The 20,514-nt window shown below is 45.3% G+C and overlaps 1 protein-coding gene across 1 annotated transcript in view; it reads right to left on the minus strand.

The window, feature by feature from the left end:
- LOC115081962 overlaps nucleotides 1-20,514 on the minus strand; it is a 188,179-nt gene that overhangs the window by 143,165 nt on the left and 24,500 nt on the right. The window contains exon 2 of the mRNA XM_029586202.1: nucleotides 17,782-17,936. Coding sequence (XP_029442062.1) covers nucleotides 17,782-17,936 — 155 coding nt within the window. The remainder of the gene's footprint in view (nucleotides 1-17,781; nucleotides 17,937-20,514) is intronic.

The following is a 20,514-nucleotide window of genomic DNA, read 5'->3' on the forward strand; positions in this document are numbered from 1 at the left end:
GTACCAGCATTAGTAGGATTTAACCAAGTCACTGTGAGAGGAGCAAAGATTGGAAGCAGGATGCTGGGCTTGATGGACCCTTGGTCTGACCCAGTATGGCATTTTCTTATGGTCTTATGTTCTTAAAGAAGCAGAAAAAGAGGGACGAACACTCCAAGGCTTCAAAAGAGTGCCCTGAACCCTTTTTGGCATCTCAAGTGGCAAACTCCTTCTGAAAATGGCATTAGCTTCCTAAGGTAGCATGAAGGAGGGAACAAAGCAGAAATTGTGGCAGTAAAACCTGAACAAGGGGGCAAGGAGCATAAAGAGTGGTTTTCAAGGCTCCAAAGCATCATGAGAGGTGCAAAGTAGCCCCCCGGCTCCCAGACTGGCAAGGTGTTAGGTCTAGGGTATGACAAAGTAGCCCCCCCCCCCGCTCCCAGACTGGCAAGGGGTTAGGTCTAGGGTATGACAAAGTAGCACCCCCGCTCCCAGACTGGCAAGGAGTTAGGTCTAGGGTATGACAAAGTAGCACCCCCGCTCCCAGACTGGCAAGGGGTTAGGTCTAGGGTATGACAAAGTAGCCCCCCCGCTCCCAGACTGGCAAGGGGTTAGGTCTAGGGTATGACAAAGTAGCCCCCCCGCTCCCAGACTGGCAAGGGGTTAGGTCTAGGGTATGACAAAGTAGCCCCCCCGCTCCCAGACTGGCAAGGGGTTAGGGTTAGGGTTTGACAGCAAGGCTTAGTGGCATAAAGACCCAAAGGTTGCAGGGTGTAAATTAGATTTTCTTGTAGAATGGGCTTGCCAAATATAAAGGATATCACACATCATTTCACAATGGTTTCTGTAATGATTCTGGGGTGGTTTTCTTGGAAAGTGGTGAGGGTTGATTTATTTAGAGACCATTTCCCACACCATTGAGCTACCCTCAGCTTGTTCCATTTTGTGATTTTCTGGTTTTGCATGAAATCTCTGGGACTATTATAAATGCTATCACATGCAGTACATCAAAATGATTTCTCTTGAGCATCTTTTGTCTTGTGCTAGTATTTCCTTCTTTGGAATGAGGACTTTTTTGGGCCAAAAAACCACCCAAGTGTAATCAATCATTCTCAATTGTGTGGCAGGACCAAACTGGGAGTGTTGGAAGAAAGAAAGACTTATTGAACAAGTGCTGCCATGCCCTGTAGTGAAACCTGTGTCTGTCTTTTATTGACAGTTTTCACATTTTTGTTCTAGGGATAAAACACCTCAGTATAACAAACCAAGAAGAGATCAAATGTGGGAAAAGCACCCCAAGGCACTAAAAGAGGTTACCAGCAACAGAGCCACACACCATTGATGACATCTCAAGTGGCAAACTGACATCAAAAGTGGCATTAAAATGCTTAAGGCAGCACAAATGAGGAATAAAGCAGAACAGGCGGCAGTAAAACCTCCAAGGCAGGTACTGATTAAATAGGACAAGTGGCACAAAGAGTGGCTTCAAGGCTCCAAAACACCACGAGAGGTGCCGAGCATCCCCCAGATTGGCAAGAAGTTAGGTCTTGGGTACAACAGCAAAGCACAGTGGCAAAGGGAACTCCAAGGTGTAAGGTCTGGGCATGGAAGCAAGGCTGAATGATACAAAGATTTGCAAGCTGCAGGGTGGAATTTTACATTTTCTTGTAGAATGGGCTTGCCAAATGTAAAGGATGTCATTATGGTTTCTGCAATGATTCTGGGGTGGTTTTCCTGGAAAGTGATGAGGATTGCTTTATTTAGAGATGATTTCCCATACCATTGAGCTACCCTCAGCCCATTCCATTTCCTGATTTTCTGGTTTTGCATGAAATTTCTGGCACTACGCTAAGTGTTATCACATGCAGTACATCAAAATGATTTCTCTTGAGCATCCTTTCTCTTGTGCCAGTACTTTCTCCTTCAGAATGAGGACTTTTTTTTTGGTCAAAAACTTCCCATATCCTGTACCTGAACTCCTGCTGTTGCACTTTCTCATTTAGTGATTTTGAATGAGTACCTTCTTACTATTTTAATGTTTTATGACATTCAGTACAGTAAATGGTTTCCCTTGAGCATTTTTTGTCTTCTGCCAATAGTTCTTTCTATGAATGAGGGATTTTTTGGACAAACCACCAAATTTGAATCAACCATACAACAGGGTGTGAGAACCAGGCTGAAATTGTTGGAGGAAAAGAAGAACCATAAGACAGGTTTTAGGTTGTGGTAATGAAAACTGTGTCCTTTTTTGACTTCTTTTAAATGTTCTGGGGACAAATCATCCCAGTATAATAAACCAAGAAGAGAGCATGTGTGGGAATAACACACCCAGATTCCATATGAGAGCACCAGCAATATTCTGGCACGTTGGCATGTCACAGCAATTTCTATATGGTGGTGGGGTAGTAGGTAGCTCTGAGGCAGCAATTCCATGGAAGGATAAACTTGATTCTTTTGTCTTTTTTCACATTTTTGATTTGTGGAGAAGATAGCACATTGTAAAGAAGAGAAACAAACAGGGTGTGAAACCACACTGGGATCATTACCATTGGGTTAGAACAAAACAAGGCAGTCCAGAGAAGGGCGACCAAAAAGGTGGATGGTCTTCATAAAATGACTTATGAGGAGAGACTGAAGAACCTAAATATTTATTGATGTATTTATTTTATTTAAAAGTTTTTATATACTGCGCAGTGGGGTAGAAATCTAGCCGTCTATGTATGTACACCCTGGAGGAGAGAAGGAGCAGGGGTGATATGAAACAGACTTTCAGATACTTGAAAGGTTTTAATGATCCATGTTCCACAACAAACCTTTTCCATTGGAAAAAAATCAGTAGAACAAGGGGACATGAATTGAAGCTCCAGGGAGGAAGACTCAGAACCAATGTCAGGAAGTATTTCTTCACGGAGAGGTGGTGGATGCCTGGAATGCACTTCCGGAGGAAGTGGTGAAGACTAAAACTGTGAAGGATTTCAAAGGGGCATGAAATAAACACTGTGGATCCATAAAGGCTAGAGGATGGGAATGAAGAGAAGAGCCATGGGGGTGGAGTACTGGAGTGGAGGCTACTACCTGATGATTACTACCCTTACTCAATAAGCCTTCACAACTCCAACATTGCTCTCTGCTTCAACGGCAAGGAGAAATGTGGAAAAGGGGATTTGCATTCAGATAACAACCAACAAGGACTGAACTTCACAATCTGGGTAAACAATGAAGCATGGGGGTAGCTTGCTTATTACGGTGGTTACTATCCTAAACCAATTAAGCCTGATACATCACTTTGAATACATATTCAGCACTGCTTTTTGCTTCAACGGTTGGGGGAAATGTGGAAAACAGGATTTACATTCAGACAACATCCAACAAGGCAATGATCTGTGCAATCTGAGTAACCAAGCATTGGGGTAACTTGCTTGATGCGGCAGTTACTACCCTTAACCATTAAGCCTTATGCTCACCTTTGATGCAACTCCAACATTACTCTCTGCATCAATGACAGGGGGTGGCAGGAAATTTGAATCAGTTACCAACTAGGGATGTGAATCGTGTCCTCGATCGTCTTAACGATCGATTTCGGCTGGGAGGGGGAGGGAATCGTATTGTTGCCGTTTGGGGGGGTAAAATATCGTGAAAAATCGTTAAAAATCGTGAAAAATCGAAAAATCGAAAAACCGGCACATTAAAACCCCCTAAAACCCACCCCCGACCCTTTAAATTAAATCCCCCACCCCACCCCCATCCCCCACCGTACGGAAAATGGCGCCGGCAGGAGATCGACTGCAGCGAGGCGCCGGAACCCTCGCTGAACGACCTCCTGCAGTCGATCTCCTGCCGGCGCCATTTTCCGCGCCATTTTCCGCGGCGGGAAATCGCTCCCTGACCCCCGCTGGACCTCCAGGAACTTTTGGCCAGCTTGTGGGGGGCCTCCTGACCCCCACGAGACTTGCCAAAAGTCCAGCGGGGGTCCGGAAGGACCTCCTGCCGTCCAATCTTTTTCGTCTATGGCCGCCGCCATTTTTCGGCGCCATTTTGGAAAATGGCGCCGGCTGAAGACGACAAGATTCAGAGCAGGAGCCCGTTCCGGACCGCTGCCGTTCCGGACCGCCGCTGGACCCGCAGGTTATTTAAGTTATTTGGGGGGGGGTTCGGGAGGGTGGGGGATTTAATTTAAAGGGTCGGGGGTGGGTTTTAGGGGGTTTTAGTGTGCCGGCTCACGATTCTAACGATTTATAACGATAAATCGTTAGAATCTGTATTGTATTGTGTTCCATAACGGTTTAAGACGATATTAAAATTATCGGACGATAATTTTAATCGTCCTAAAACGATTCACATCCCTATTACCAACAAGGGCCCTGAACTTGGTGGTAGATAAAACAGATAAGTATGGGAAAATAGGTGTGGGAGCTTGCTGGGCAGACTGGATGGGACAATTGGTCTTTTTCTGCCATCATTTCTATGTTTCTAAAAGGAACTGTAAATTAGATGGAGGGGAGGAGAAATTTACCAAATTCTTCATGTCTTTATCTTATTTATTTATTAGCATGTTTTATATTCTGCAGTCTCAAATTCATGATCAGCATGGAAAAGCAAACATGACAGTAAAACAAAGAAACAAAGAGAAGCAAATAACACAGAGGCAGCAAAATACCCACGTTCATACATATTAACAGACAGGAATGGCAGGTAGGTGTAGCAGTAGCACCAAGACCACTTTTCTGCTATTAGGAGCAAGGAAGTAGGGCATATGCCAGCAAGACTCTCATGCTGGTATTATGGGCATGGCCATCAAGCATGTGCCAGCAAGACCCTCACGTTGTTATGAGATTCGCCATCTTGTAAGAGTACACATGCAGCGTATCACGAGCGAGCTGAGATATGAAAGAGCGAGATTTATTCAGATGAAATTGGTGTACATCATTGTGAGCTGAAATGAGTTTTGGGGTAAGCGGTTTCCCCTGAAAAAGAATTTGGCTGTCAGGCTAAAGCGCTACCGTGGACTTGTTTCTCAGAGACCTATTTATCAGCGTGGACTGAGCTAAGTATTCTATAATAAGGTTCAATAATGAAAAGTGATCAGCGTTGATGTAGAAAGATATATCATCACTGAAAAACATTTTTTCCAAAAAAAATGTTTATTTTGGGGATTCGAGTGGTGGACTATTCCCATTTTTTTAGACAAAAATTCACAATGAACACTGGTTTAAAGTTTAGAGAGAATGATTAATAAATATAAGGTGGACGGTGGTTTGTTCGTGATTACAAATATAGAACAGAGGTAACCTGGATGGTTATCAAATTTGTGGATGATACAAAATTATTCAGAGTAGTTAAATCACAGGCAGACTGTGATACATTACAGGAGGACCTTGCAAGACTGGAAGATTGGGCATCCAAATGGCAGATGAAATTTAATGTGGATAAGTGCAAGGTGTTGCATATAGGGAAAAATAACTCTTGCTGTAGTTACACAATGTTAGGTTCCATATTAGGAGCTACCACCCAGGAAAGAGATCTAGGCATCATAGTGGATAATAGAGATGTGAATCGGAACCGGAATCGGTTCGGATTCTGGTTCCGATTCACATGTGGGTTTTTTTCAATCGGGTCCGATCGCAGTTTTGTTTATCGGCTGCGCCCGAGCCGATAAACAAAAAACCCACCCGACCCTTTAAAAGTAACCCCTTAGCTTTCCCCACCCTCCCGACCCCCCCCAAAAATGTTTTACAGGTACCTGGTGGTCCAGTGGGGGTCCCGGGAGCGATCTCCCGCGATCTCCCGCTCCGGGCCGTCCTCCCACTCCCGGGCCATCGGCTGCCACTAATCAAAATGGCGCTGATGGCCCTTTGCCCTTACCATGTGACAGGGTATCCGTGCCATTGGCCGGATCCTGTCACATGGTAGGAGCACTGGATGGCCGGCACCATCTTGTGCTCCTACCATGTGACAGGAGCTGACCAATGGCACCGGTAGCCCCTGTGACATAGTAAGGGCAAAGGCTATCGGCGCCATTTTGTATACTGGCAGCCGATGGTCCGAGTGCTCCCGGGACCCCCACTGGACCACCGGGTACTGGAACCAGGCAGGAACTGTAGCAGGGCTCGGGTACTGGAACCAGGCAGGAACTGTAGCAGGGCTCGGGTACTGGAACCAGGCAGGAACTGTAGCAGGACTCGGGTGCTGGAACCAGGCAGGAACTGTAGCAGGACTCGGGTGCTGGAACCAGGCAGGAACTGTAGCAGGGCTCGGGTACTGGAACCAGGCAGGAACTGTAGCAGGCAGGCAGGAACCAGGCAGGAACTGTAGCAGGACTCTGGTGCTGGAACCAGGCAGGAACTGTAGCAGGGCTCGGGTGCTGGAACCAGGCAGGTACTGTAGCAGGCAAGCAGGAACGGAGTGATTAGCAAAGCAGGACGCTCCAGGGCACAGTGCAACAGGGATCCGGTAGGTAAGCCCGTTGCAAGGCAAAGACTGGGTGGCCGCTGCCGGCTTATCAAGGCCGCGGCATCTGACGTCAGGAATTGGGCGGAGTCACCACTGGCGGGAAATGGCCTAGAAAAGCGCCCAAGTGGAGCGCGCACCTAGAGATAAGGCATCCATGGAAAGCTTCCCCGCAGCGCGGCCCTCGCCAGGACACCGCCAAACAAGACAGGAACTAGGCTGGTGAAAGCGGGAACAGGTCCAGAAACACAGAGGTAAGGGTCTGGTCGCCAGAACCGCAACACTCGCGAGGTAAGCAGTCAAGGGGGCATTACATTATACATTAGAAAATTAAGGAAAAGTAAGAAGAAAGACAAACCATTTTGGTTCTCAAAGGAGGTGGCTGAAAAAAAATAAAGCAAAAAGAACAGTATTCAGGAAGTATAAAGGATCCCAAATAGAGAAACACATGGATGAATAGCTGGTGAACGTGAAGGATACAAAGAAATAAATCAGGAAAGCAAAAGGTTAAGTGGAAGAAAGGATTTCCAAAAGGTAACATGAAGTGAGAAAACATTTTTCAGATATATGAGAGAAATAAGGAAGGCCCAAAGTGAAATTGAAAGGTGACAAGAAGCAATGTGTAGAGAGGGATTAAGACATGGCAGAAATATTAAACAAATCTTTTAGTTCGGTATTCACTAAAGAAGACCCTGGAGAAGGATCATTGCTGGTTGACAAGACCATGGATGGGAATGGGGGAGACAAAATTTCATTTACGGAACAGAATGTATGGGAAGAGCGAGGCCATGGGGCCTGATGAGTTTCATCCCAGGTTACTGAGGGAGCTCAGAGATGTGCTGGGGGGTCCACTGTGTGACCTGTTCAATACACCCCTGGAAATGGGAGTCGTTCCGCGAGATTGGGAAAGAGCAATTGTGGTCTTGTTTCACAAGGGTGGTAGCAGAGAGGAAGCTGGAAACTGAAGCCTGGTTAGCCTCACATTGGAGGTGGTAAAAGTAATAGAGACTCTGCATAGTGAACTATCTACAATCTGGTGGGATGCTGGACCCGAGGCAGCATGGATTCACCAGGGGAAGGTCCTGTCAGACAAATCTGTTTGATTTTTTTTGATTGGGCGACTAGAGAATTGGATCAAGGAAGAACACTTGATGTGATTTACTTGGAATTCAGCAAAGCTTTTGATATGGTCCTGCATAGAAGGATTATGAATAAAATGAGACGCCTGGGCGTGGGCGTTAAGATGGTGAAGTGGATTACAAATTTTGTTTACTGACAGGAAACAGCGTGTAGTGGTAAACAGAACACTACTACACAACTATACAACTGACCTTAACACAGCAAAGCGTAATTTCCACACATCAAGAATTCACGATTACCAATTTAACCCAAGGACCCTCTTCGCCTATGTCAAAGACCTTACCAACCCCATCCAAAATGACAATACGCCAAACTCCAGCAACATCTCCAGTGAAAAACTAGCACAATTCTTCAAGGATAAAGTCAACAACATCATTGCCAAGATTCCCCAAACCCACAATGACTTAATTGACACCCCCCCTCCTATCCACTCATGGTCACAATTCACTCCCGTTGCTACCACAGAAATTGAACCTATCATCAGAAAAACCAACCCTGCATCCCACCCCTTAGACCCCATCCCCATCAAAACCCTAAAACTCAGAGAGATTATTGTCAAACCAATAACCTACATCATTAACCTATCCCTAGAACAAGGAATCTTCCCAGAAAAACTCAAAAACGCCATCATCAAACCAATCATCAAAAAGCCTCAACTCGACAAATCCGACCCAGCAAACTACAGACCAGTCTCCAACCTCCCATTCCTAGCAAAAATCATCGAAAAAACAGTCAAGAATCAACTCACAGACCACCTTGAAACCTTTAATGTTCTTCAGCCTGCACAACATGGTTTCAGAAAACTCTTCAGCACTGAAACCCTCCTCCTCTCCCTCACCGATACCATCCTCAAAGGCCGCGACAAAGGCAAATCGTTCCTCCTGATACTTCTTGATATATCAGCCGCCTTCGACACCATCAATCACAGAATAGGGATGTGAATCGTGTCCTCGATCGTCTTAACGATCGATTTCGGCTGGGAGGGGGAGGGAATCGTATTGTTGCCGTTTGGGGGGGTAAAATATCGTGAAAAATCGTGAAAATCATTAAAAAATCGAAAAATCGAAAAACCGGCACATTAAAACCCCCTAAAACCCACCCCCGACCCTTTAAATTAAATCCCCCACCCCCAAATAACTTAAATAACCTGCGGGTCCAGCGGCGGTCCGGAACGGCAGCGGTCCGGAACGGGCTCCTGCTCCTGCATCTTGTCGTCTTCGGCCGGCGCCATTTTCCAAAATGGCGCTGAAAAATGGCGGCGGCCATAGACGAAAAAGATTGGACGGCAGGAGGTCCTTCCGGACCCCCGCTGGACTTTTGGCAAGTCTCGTGGGGGTCAGGAGGCCCCCCACAAGCTGGCCAAAGTTCCTGGAGGTCCAGCGGGGGTCAGGGAGCGATTTCCCGCCGCGAATCGTTTTCGTACGGAAAATGGCGCCGGCAGGAGATCGACTGCAGGAGGTCGTTCAGCGAGGCGCCGGAACCCTCGCTGAACGACCTCCTGCAGTCGATCTCCTGCCGGCGCCATTTTCCGTACGAAAACGATTCGCGGCGGGAAATCGCTCCCTGACCCCCGCTGGACCTCCAGGAACTTTTGGCCAGCTTGTGGGGGGCCTCCTGACCCCCACGAGACTTGCCAAAAGTCCAGCGGGGGTCCGGAAGGACCTCCTGCCGTCCAATCTTTTTCGTCTATGGCCTCCGCCATTTTTCGGCGCCATTTTGGAAAATGGCGCCGGCCGAAGACGACAAGATGCAGGAGCAGGAGCCCGTTCCAGACCGCTGCCGTTCCGGACCGCCGCTGGACCCGCAGGTTATTTAAGTTATTTGGGGGGGGTTCGGGAGGGTGGGGGATTTAATTTAAAGGGTCGGGGGTGGGTTTTAGGGGGTTTTAGTGTGCCGGCTCACGATTCTAACGATTTATAACGATAAATCGTTAGAATCTGTATTGTATTGTGTTCCATAACGGTTTAAGACGATATTAAAATTATCGGACGATAATTTTAATCGTCCTAAAACGATTCACATCCCTATCACAGAACACTCCTCACCAGACTTAAAGAAATTGGTCTTCAAGACACCACAATCAAGTGGTTCAAATCCTACCTCTCAAACAGATCTTACATCGTCAAGATGAACTCATCTGAATCCTCACAAGTGCCCCTCACTCATGGAGTCCCACAAGGTTCTTCCCTATCATCAACCCTCTTCAACATATACCTCATCCCACTATGCAAATACCTATCAGAGGCAAACCTCACCTACTTTGTCTATGCAGATGACATACAAATATTACTCCCCATAAACAACTCCATTCAACTCACTATGGAAAAATGGAACAAACTCAGCTCAAACTTATCCCACTTACTATCTCAATTATCACTATGTCTCAACCAAGCCAAAACAGAAATCATTCACATCCACGATGACCATCCCTCCTATCCACTCATGTGCACCCCCTCTGACCACCCAGGAAACTGAATCAACCCGGGAGTGCCACAAATCTCACAAACCTCACTCACACCGTCCACAAGAAACCTAGGCGTAACAATTGACAGCCAACTCAACTTTAAACAACACATCTCCAATACAATCAAAGATGGATTCTTCAAACTGCAAACACTAAAAAAACTCAAACCCCTTCTCCAAGAGCACGATTTCCGAACAGTCCTCCAATCAATTATCTTGTCAAGACTCGACTACTGCAACTCCCTCCTCCTCGGACTACCAGAAATACACATCAAACCCCTCCAAGTTCTACAGAACGCTGCCGCCAGAATCATCTCTAACAACAAAAAATCCCCTCACATCACACCCACGCTCAAAGAACTCCACTGGCTACCCATTACACAAAGAATCCAGTATAAAACCCTCACCCTCATGCACAAAAAAATAAACAACAACAAAATGGACTGGCTAAACAACGGAATACAACCTTACCCCACTCAAAGAACTCTCAGATCCACCAACACTGGACTCCTAGCCGTCCCCAATCTCAAAGCTGCACACCTCAACGTTACCCGCAAACGAGCCATAACAATAGCGGGCCCCACCTTATGGAACACCCTCCCCACCTGTCTCAGAAACGAACCTTCACTGCAAGTCTTCAAAAAACACCTCAAAACATGGCTATTTTTAAAAGCTTTCCCACCCGACACATAACCCGCCCAATCGCACCATCCACTCCATGCCCCCTCCACAAGCATCTCGCCCCACACCTTTCCCTCCCTACACAAGCATCTCACACCACCCTTTCCCTCCCTATCACTACCTTCCTCCCACACATCCCTTTCTCTCCCCTCCCCCCTCTACACTCCCTGCTCTCCTTACCATAATTTATCCTCATCAATAAGCCATTTATGTACATATGTTATATACTATAGTCTAATGTTCCATGTACTCCTGTTAGTTCTGTTACAACTTGTTATATTTATTACCATGTTATAATGTAAAATATTCTTGTTATATTTATTACCATGTTATAATGTAAAATATTCTTATATCTATTTAATACCATGTTATAATGTAAAATAGGGCTGTTATCACCCTATTCCTTTAGTTATCTGGAAACCGATGTGATATCTCGATCGAATGTCGGTATACAAAAGAAATAAATAAATAAATAAATAAAATGGAACCTTCTCTGAAGAAACCATGGTGTTAAGTGACTTGCCCCAGGGATTGTTTTGGGTCCGGTTCTGTTCAATATCTTTGTGAACAAAATTGCTGAAGGGATAGAAAGTAGTTTGTCTATTTGTGGATGATATTAAGATATGCAGAGAAGGAGTAGAGAGAATAAAAAGTGATTTAAGAAAGCTTGATGTTGCGTTCAGAGGTTCTTGGGCTAACCACATGACCTCTGCCCTCATCTCTCCGGCCGGGCCGCAGACACCGTGACTCTTTGCAGCCGGGCACCACTTCTTTTGATAGCGACGTGCTGCCAGCTTACCTTGTGGCCGGATGCCACTGACTCCTTTCCGCTGTACTCAACTCAGCATAAGTTCTGGTGCATCCGACGATGCAGAATTGTAAGGGCCCACGGTAGGAAAAGCTCTTGACACAAAACAGGTGAATTTGGAAATGTGGAATGGGAGTCTAGGTAGGAGCTAAGAGACAAAAGAAAGGGGCTGGATCACGCCAGGAAAGATGAGTAACAGGGAAGGGGATGATGAGAGCCACGGGAAAGTAGATGAGGGCTGGGGAGAGATGAATGGAGAGGCTGTAAGGAAAAATGAAGAGTAACGCTCCCTCCACTGTCCCCTCAGCTCTTTCCTCCTCACTCACTCACTCCCTCTTTTCAAAGCTTTCCTCCTGTACAACCCTCTCTCTCTCATCTCTCTTCTCAACGCCCTCCCTCCAGTTACTCTCTCCCCCACCTCTTTTCCCTTCTCATCCCCTCCTCCTATATTCTTTCTACCCCTCGGGCTTTTTTCTTCCTTCTCACACCCCTTCCATTCTTCCCAGCTCAGTTCCCTCCCAGATGCCACCCCTCAGGCTCATTTCTCTCCTCCTCCCTTTCATTGTGCCGTCAGTGACTTTTCCTCGGTGGCAGCCTTCCTCCCTCATCTCCTATTGCTGCGGGGCCACACAGCTCAGACTGCAAGACTCCTCCCGCGCCAGCAGGAGATGAGGCCCAAGCAATCGCTGCTCCTGCTGCCAGCCTGGGCGAGGATTGGGAGAAGGGCTGCAGGATTTCTTGCCATCGAGTAGGGCAGACGTTTCTTTAGCCAAGTCCAATCCGAGCTGGGGTGGCTGAGGCTGCTGCTAATCGAGCTCCTGCTCCTCCGTCTTATTTCCGCCCTGCGGGCCTGACACCTCCGAGCTCGACACGGCCCTGCGGCCCGATGCTGCTCCACAGCTGCTGCCACGGCATCATCTTCATCTCGCTGGCACGGGCCCACAACACTTTCTTTTCTGTTCTACTCAGGCGGGATGAAGCTCCTGCAGCCAATGCCTCCTGACTCTTCTGGCTTGCGCAAAGCAAACATTTAGCTATTTGAACTGCGTAGGCCTTCTATGTATGGAGCACCCAGCGGTTCAAATAGCTCTGCAGGAAGGAGAGACAAGGCACCGGCGCTGGGCGGGAGGAGGAGGACACTGGGTAGACCCCCTCCAGCTGCAGGACTAAAATCCGAAGAATCTCCAGACATTTTAGTTCCTCTCCTGCCTTCTGCACCCTAGCCTTAAATTCCCGTATAGTCCGGAGAAAATCTGGACACTTGGCAACCCTTATGGCACTCAGCTTCTCGGCATTCTTAAAGGACTTCAGGATTTTCACAAGCTATGTCATGCCAGATCAATCATGATGCTATAGGGAGCTTGCACACCTATCTCCATTTCCCGAGACAGATCATGCAGGGGCGTCTACTCCTCCACTAGCACAAATAGTAGAAATGTAGTGGGAGGTCCGCTGAGGAGCCGGGTGGAGAATACACCCTGGCCCTCCTGAGACGCCCTCCCCTCCAACCCCCGGCATTATCTGAGCCCAAGACTGGCCCTCACGGCAATGAATGACCGCTGAGGATCCGGTGGCAGTGGCTGGACCCGGGTGCTACAGCTGGTGATGTGACGGTCCTGAAGGAGCTACCAGGAAACGTGCGGCCGTTACGGAAGAGCAGGCCACTTCGGGCTCATCCATCAAGAGAGGGGAGAGGAGCCAGCAAACAAAGCCGAAAGGATTGCAGCAGTTTGCTGTGAAGGTGGGGTAAGTGTAAATAAATTGTTGTCAGTTAAATCCCCCTATTCTCACCTCCAACTCCCAGTTATTTATTTCCGTGTTTTATTGTAACTGTCACTCTCCTTACAATGCTCTTGTTACAGTTGTTTGAGTTATCTCTTATCTTGCACACTTTGTTAAATGTAAACCGGTTTGATGTGATCCATGTCATGAAAGCCGGTATAGTAAAAATAATAAATAAAATAAATAAATAAGTGCAACTCCCAATTTAAAATTGATTAAACCACCGGAGATTATCTTAGGAACAGTTTGGGACACTTTAATGTTGCTTGAAAAATCGATTTCCTTTTTAACTGTGGCAATAAATAATTCTCAGAAAAGTATACAAGTGATGGACCAATGTTAACTTCTCATGATTTGAAGATTAAAGATTTGGATTTAAAAGTTACTTCCTTACAAGAAGTTTAAACTAAACTACTAGAAGATGACACAGTTACCACAAAAAAAATGGAGAATTTAGAAAACACTCTGAGATATTTAAATCTAGAGTGTTAAATTTTCCTCAAGTAAAATTGGTAACTGTGAGGGATCAATTCAAGAAATATTTGGTTGATAAACTTCAATTACCGGCTGAGGCAGTTCAAGCAATATCAAATCTCTATTTTGTACCTGCAATAAATAAAGAGCAAATTGCTGCAAGTGAAATGCCCCCGGACATAGATACAGATCTGACTGCATTCCTGGAAACGGAGAATTTCCTGGGACTCTCTCGGTGTCTTTTGTTTTCTCAGGGGACAGAGATTCTGTTCTGAGACTTTCCTTCCATAACCGGGGAAAATGATTTTACGGGCAAAAGATCTGGGTGTACCCTGATGTCACCAGAGCCAAGAGGCCAGACACTTAGGAGCAAGGATTGCACTCAGATATCCCTGGAAATGTCTGGTGAACTGATTAAACAATATGCATATCTTTTTTCTTGAGCCATCTCAGTTGCGTTTTATGTTAGATAATTATAGAACTGAGCCGACTCAGGGTGATAAAGAATAGGATAATGTCTCCTTTCTATCTTTTCACCTTTATTTCTTAATAAATGTAATCCTTGGAGCTCCCTATTACTGCATCCCGTAGTGTTAGCCATTCCCCATGTTCTTTTATATCCCTTCTTAACAATCCCCATATTTAAATGTTTAATGTATTTGACAAAGGTAATGCATGTGATATGTAAAATCGAACACTGGTATATAAAAATAAATAAATAATAGGTTACAATTGGAGTTGATGATTTGAAATGTAAATTTATACTTTTGTTTTTTGTAATTTTTTTGCTTTTTTTATTGAATGTGAAAGAATGTTGCACTTCAAATTGGAAACTTTTGTAACTAGCAGTTAAGCCCGTAACAACGGGCTACATTTAAAAAAAAATTTTCGGTCCATTTCCTTCCCACTCCCTCCCCCTCATTCTCCCTCCCCCCCTCTATTCTCCCTCCCTCCCTCTCACCTCCCCCCTCTAGTCTCACTCCCTCTCACCTTCCCCCCTCCCCCTCTCCTCCCTCCCCCTCCCCCTCTCCTCACTCTCTCCTCCCTCCCCCCTCCCCTCCCTCTCTCCTCCCTCCCCCTCCCCTCTCCTCCCTCCCCCTCAGCTCACTCTCCTCCCTCCCCTCACCTCACCCTCTCCTCCCTCCCCTCAGTCACTCCCCCTCTCTCAATCCCCTCCCCTTTCAGCTCATCCACAACCAGCAGACGGAAGATCTCGGGGGGGTCCCTCCCTCCCTCACGTGCGGTGCCGCCGCTGCTACTGCTCGTCGGCGCCGCCGCTACTGCTCCTCCCGCTCCTGCTCCTCACCGCCGCTGCCGCTCCTGCTCCTCCCAGTGCCATTTTTTTTTCGGGCACGTTCCGCTCTGACCGACGTGCTCTCCCGCGCATGCGCGGTAGAGCTGCTCTCTACTGCTCATTTGCGGGCCGTCGGTCAGAGCCCATTTATAAGGTAGATAATGTTAATAATTGATAAATAAAGAATTATTAAAAAAAAAAGGAGGAGCTAAAGGCTAATCCCCTTTTCTCTCTTGCAGAAGGGGCCCCCTGCCTATTGCTATTCCCATCCCCAGGCACATATTGAAAAGAGATTATGATGCTTCATCCCAAAATTAGTAGAGCAGAGCATTCACTCATCCTCTGTACCTGCACTATCAGTGTGGTCTGCTCTCTCACCAACATCATCTCCTGCCTCTCTCTCCTCCATCACTGAAGTGGAGGCTAAAACCCTCCTAATTGTCTGTAGCAAACAGCTCTTCCATCTCTGATTCAGGAAATCCTTTAAAGAGAGATTCTTCAGAGGAAGAGGATGACCCAGCTGCTTGTGCTTCCTTTGCTGCACCAGTGGCTGCTTGTGCTGCACCAGTGGCTGCTTGTGCTTCCTTGTGGTTGCTTGTCTTGCACCAGTGGCTGCTTGTGCTGTTTTAGGTTTTACCACAGGGACTGGTGGTAGTTGTACCCTACTGCTGCTGCCTGCCCTTTCCTTCTCCTCTGACACAACAGGGTCTGGCTGAGATACATCTGGTGCTGGCATATCCTCCTCCCCAAATTTCAATTTCTTGCAGCTTGATGTTGACATGCCTGCCTCTCCTGCTGATGTTTTGGATTTAAAAAAATCCCTCTTTATTTTGTTTGGGAGAATCACTGTTATTTTATAAAAGAATCCTTTTCCAAATTTGGACTTCCCACAGCCTCTATTACCTTTGACTGACATGATGTGATTTTATTGGATGCTGTACCTGCCTTCTAGGATTTAAATTATGGACTGGACAAAAGATGTTTTAATCTTTATTATTTTCAATCAGGTGAATGTGTGTGACACTGATTAAACTGAATGATCACGCAGTATGTAAGGTTCAACAATACACAGAGAATATGTACAACAGTATTATTTTAGTAATTTTAAATTTCCTCTACTGACTAGTGCACTGCACTCCATGCACACACTCACAAAAAAGCAAATAATGGTGAATACAATTGTACACTAGTAAAATGCAGTAGCTAAATTAATCCACAAAGAGTCTGGCTGTACCTGAAGGTGGTGACTGGCACAGACTGCTTTCTTTGGGCCGATGCAATACAGTGCGCTCAGCCGAGCGCACTGAATAACCCGCAGTTGGACGCGGGTTGAATAGGCGCTAATCAATCCCCTAATGCAATAAGGGCATTAGCACCTATTCAATGCGCGTCTAACACAGAGTGAACCTGTGAATGAGGCTATTAGGCATTCACTCAGATGCATTAATAGTTGAGCGCATTTAAAACAAGTACATAAAAGCAGAAAAAACTGCTTTTCTGTACTTCCTCCTACTTAATATCATTGCAATATTAAGTAGGAGGAAAAACTTAAAGAAATTTAAATATTGCATGGCGCCCCCCTTGGGGAGCGTTAAGAAAGCGGGTGCTGACTGTTCAGTGCCCCCTTTCTACGTGCATTTATTGCCTCGGCCCCTTTGTGGATTTACTGACTCTGGTGCACAGTCACAGACCCAGTCAGACAGAGAGCTTTAAAAATCCTCTCTATCTTGGGCACAGTAGCACAGCCAGCTCAGCACTGTCTGGCACTAGTTACCTGCCTGGCATAGCTGCTGGTCCAAATTTAAATAAATCACTGCACTACAGACAGAAGGTGCAGCCTTCAGCAGCCTCTCCCTTTCAGGAAAGAAAAGCCTTGTACACAAAACTTCCTCTTCTTTAGCAGTGAGAGTGAGATGTTAAAGTTAATAAAAATTAAAAACCTGTGCAGATGAACACACACAGCAGCTAAAAGGATTTAAATAGAAGAATGTTTCTGATGTTGAACAAGAGTGCACTGTTGATCAGCATTGTGGAGTATGAAAAGTATGAAACAACATAGCTCACACAACTAGCAATGTTTCTTCCTTGAGAGAAAGATTCAAATGCACTTTCAAACATCAGCTGAAACTAGAGGAAGATTAGACAGAGCAGTGATTGGCTGAGTTAGAAAAATGCTTCACTCTGATATGTCCCCTTACATTGTCAGTCTGGTTTTCATGATAACAGATCCCGGTTATTCTCTGACTTTACACATGAGTCATAGGCATTAGGGCTGGTTGCTATGGAAACTCCCACATGGTGTGACCTGGTTCAGGCTCTAATTTTACAATGCAGCCAATGTTTTTCTATGGGAAATGAAAACGAATGAAACTAATGACAAATGTTTCATTTGTGGGACTTGCTCATTTGTTTTCGGAGGACAACAAATGAAACAAAAGGGGCATATTCTTTTTAAATGAATGCACATCCCTGATTTGTACTGCCAGTGCCCATGCTGTATCTGGGAGGTGATGGGGCAGTATGCGTATGTGTGTTTGCGGGAACCTTTGCCTCTACCCATGCTGAATCAGTTGAGTGATGGGGCAAAGTGTATGTGCATGGAAACTTTATGCAACACACATAACAAACAAGGAAAGATAACAGTTGGAATGGACAATTCAGAAGCGTATCAAAGAAGAAGTATATAAAATGCCATCGGAAAAGAATAACAAACCTTTTCATGAATCTCCTGAGTTGACTGCGCATCACAGAACGCAACGGTGGCCAGGTCTTTCAGGATGGGCATCTCCACTGTGCAGTCTCTACCATCTAAAAGAGCCACTAAAGGGCGGGGCTGCATGGGACCATTCATCACTTGAGGACGCACACCTGAGAATAAAAGCAAGATGCATAATTATGGTCATGTATTACTTCACATTACTACTACTACTGCTATTACTTAACACTTTTGTAGTACTACTTGATATTTGCAGCACTGTGCAAAACATATAAGAGACAGTCCCTGCTCAGTAAAGCTTGAAATCTAATCAAGACAAATGTGCAGGCTAAAAAACATTTGGAATTTCATTTATTAAGACAATGGTTAAAAATTAAATGAGGCTGAAAGCAGGACAATCAAGGGTAAATATTTAAAAGCAGCTTAAAAAAGCTGGGATTGGAAAGTCTATTCCAATCATATGGTACAGCCAGATGGAAAGCACAGAATTGGGAACTGGCAGTAGATGAGAAGGGCATAGATAGGAGTGACTTGCCTGATGAGTGGAGTGCACAAAGAGAGAAGAGAGGAGAGGTAGTGAGAAACTCCAGAATGAAGGTTCTTGTAGATGAGTAAGAGGAGTTTGAATTGTAGTGACTTGAGAAGAGGGTTACATGGATGTAGTGACTTTGATGAAAGATAAGTTGTGCAGTGAACTTTGGAAAGATTGTAGTGGAGAGAGATGGCTTGCTGGGAGACCTGTGAGGATCTGGTTGCAATACACTGAGAGGCAAAGAGAGAGTGGATAAAGGTTCTGGTAGTATGTTCAGAAAGGATTGATTTTGATGATATTATAGAGAAAGAAAGCACACATATTAGTAGTGGAGGAGTAGCCTAGTGGTTAGAGCAGCTGGCTTTAAACCAAGGCAAGTTACTTTACTATCTATTGCCTAAGGTACAAACTTAGATTGTGGGGCAGTACCTGAATATAATCTGTTTTGAAGGGCTAAAATGCAGAATATAAAAATCTAATAAATAGTGTTTTGGATATATGAGGGTAAGTCACAAACATACATGGGATTAATATTCATGAAATTTATTTAAATGCAAAAGATGAATTATTTACTGTGAAATATACATAATATAGTCACAAACAGTTTTTCTGGAAAACCAACTACTTTTCAACGTAATCGCCACGAACATTTATACATTTGTCCCAGCGTTTGAAAAGTCCGTCAAAACCTTCTGCGTAAAAGTCTTTTGGCTGGCATCATAACCAGCGCTTCACCTCTTGTTCCACTTCTTCATCACTGGTGAAATGTTTACCACCAAGATGGCTTTTCAGTTTGCCAAACAAGTGAAAATCGCTGGGTGCCAAATCCAGACTGTATGATGGATGTTCAAGAACTTCCCAGTGCAGGTTCGCAATTGTCTGATGAGTCTCATTCAAAGTGTGTGGTCTGGCATTATCGTGAAGAATCAGCACTCCTCTTTTTTCCAGATCTGGGCGTTTTCTACGAATAGCTCCTTTAAGCTTTAATAGAGTAGCACAGTAGGAAGCCTAATTAACAGATTCACCACGCTTCTGAAAACTGGTTAAGAGTATTCCATCTCGGTCCCAAAACACAGTCAATATCACCTTTCCTGCAGAAAGCACAAGCTTGAACTTTCTCAGTGTCGGTGATAGTGGATGCTTCCACTGCATGGAATCGCGTTTCGCTTCTGGTTGATAGTGGTGTACCCACGACTCGTCACCAGTAACAATACGTGCCATCATTGATTCACCTTCATTTGCATAATGGCAGAGATTTTCCAAACAGACACCCATCCGGTTGTTCTTATTGTCTTTGGTCAGCTGTTTGGGAACCCATCTTGCACAGACTTTGCGAAAGTTCAATGCATCGTGCACTAAGGAATATGCTAATCCGCGAGAACACCCAATTTCTTTGGCAACTTCGTCAATTGTTACCCTCTGGTTAGCACAAACCATCTCTTCAACCTGCTTCACAGTTGCCTCTGTCGCAATCTCTACAGGTCGACCAGGTCTGGTTTTGTCGTTCACATTGGCACGTCCTTGTGCAAATTTATCGGTCCAGTTATAAATTGCTTTACGCGAGAGACATTTCTCTCCATATACTGGATGCATTTCTTTATGAATGTCTTTTGCCACTAAGCCCTTAGCCCATAAAAATTGGACAACAGCACGTTGTTCTTCGACCGTACAATCTGTCAACACGGCAGCCATTTTCCTTGTGTACACAGCCCCTGCGCATGCACAGTTTAAATAACTAGTTATATATATAAGCACTTCTAAGGTGCTGTCATCTATGGAATATGACAACATTACAGATATATGTTTTATTACCTTAGTAGAGAGATTTGTGACTTACTTACTGACTTACCCTCGTAAATGGAGAAGGAATCAAAGAAGACTCCAAGATTAGCTGAGGGGAGTGGGAGGATAACAGTGTTATTCACTGAAATAGAGAAAAGAGGAAGAGGGGAAGTGGGTTTGGGGGGAAAGATAAGGAGCTCTGTCTTGGCCATGTGGAGTTTAAAGTGGCAGAGGGCCATCCAGACAAATAGGCTGAGATTTGGAACTGGATTCCTGATGACATTTCTGGTGTAGAGAGATACATCTAGGAATCATTAGCATAGAAATGGTATTGAGAGGAAATCATAGTACTAAGAGTATTAGCATACAGAAAGAAGAGAAGAGGGCCCTGACTGAGCTATGAGGCACACCAATTG

The sequence above is a fragment of the Rhinatrema bivittatum genome, unplaced genomic scaffold, assembly GCF_901001135.1.
Source record: "Rhinatrema bivittatum unplaced genomic scaffold, aRhiBiv1.1, whole genome shotgun sequence".
Lineage (NCBI taxonomy): Eukaryota > Metazoa > Chordata > Amphibia > Gymnophiona > Rhinatrematidae > Rhinatrema > Rhinatrema bivittatum.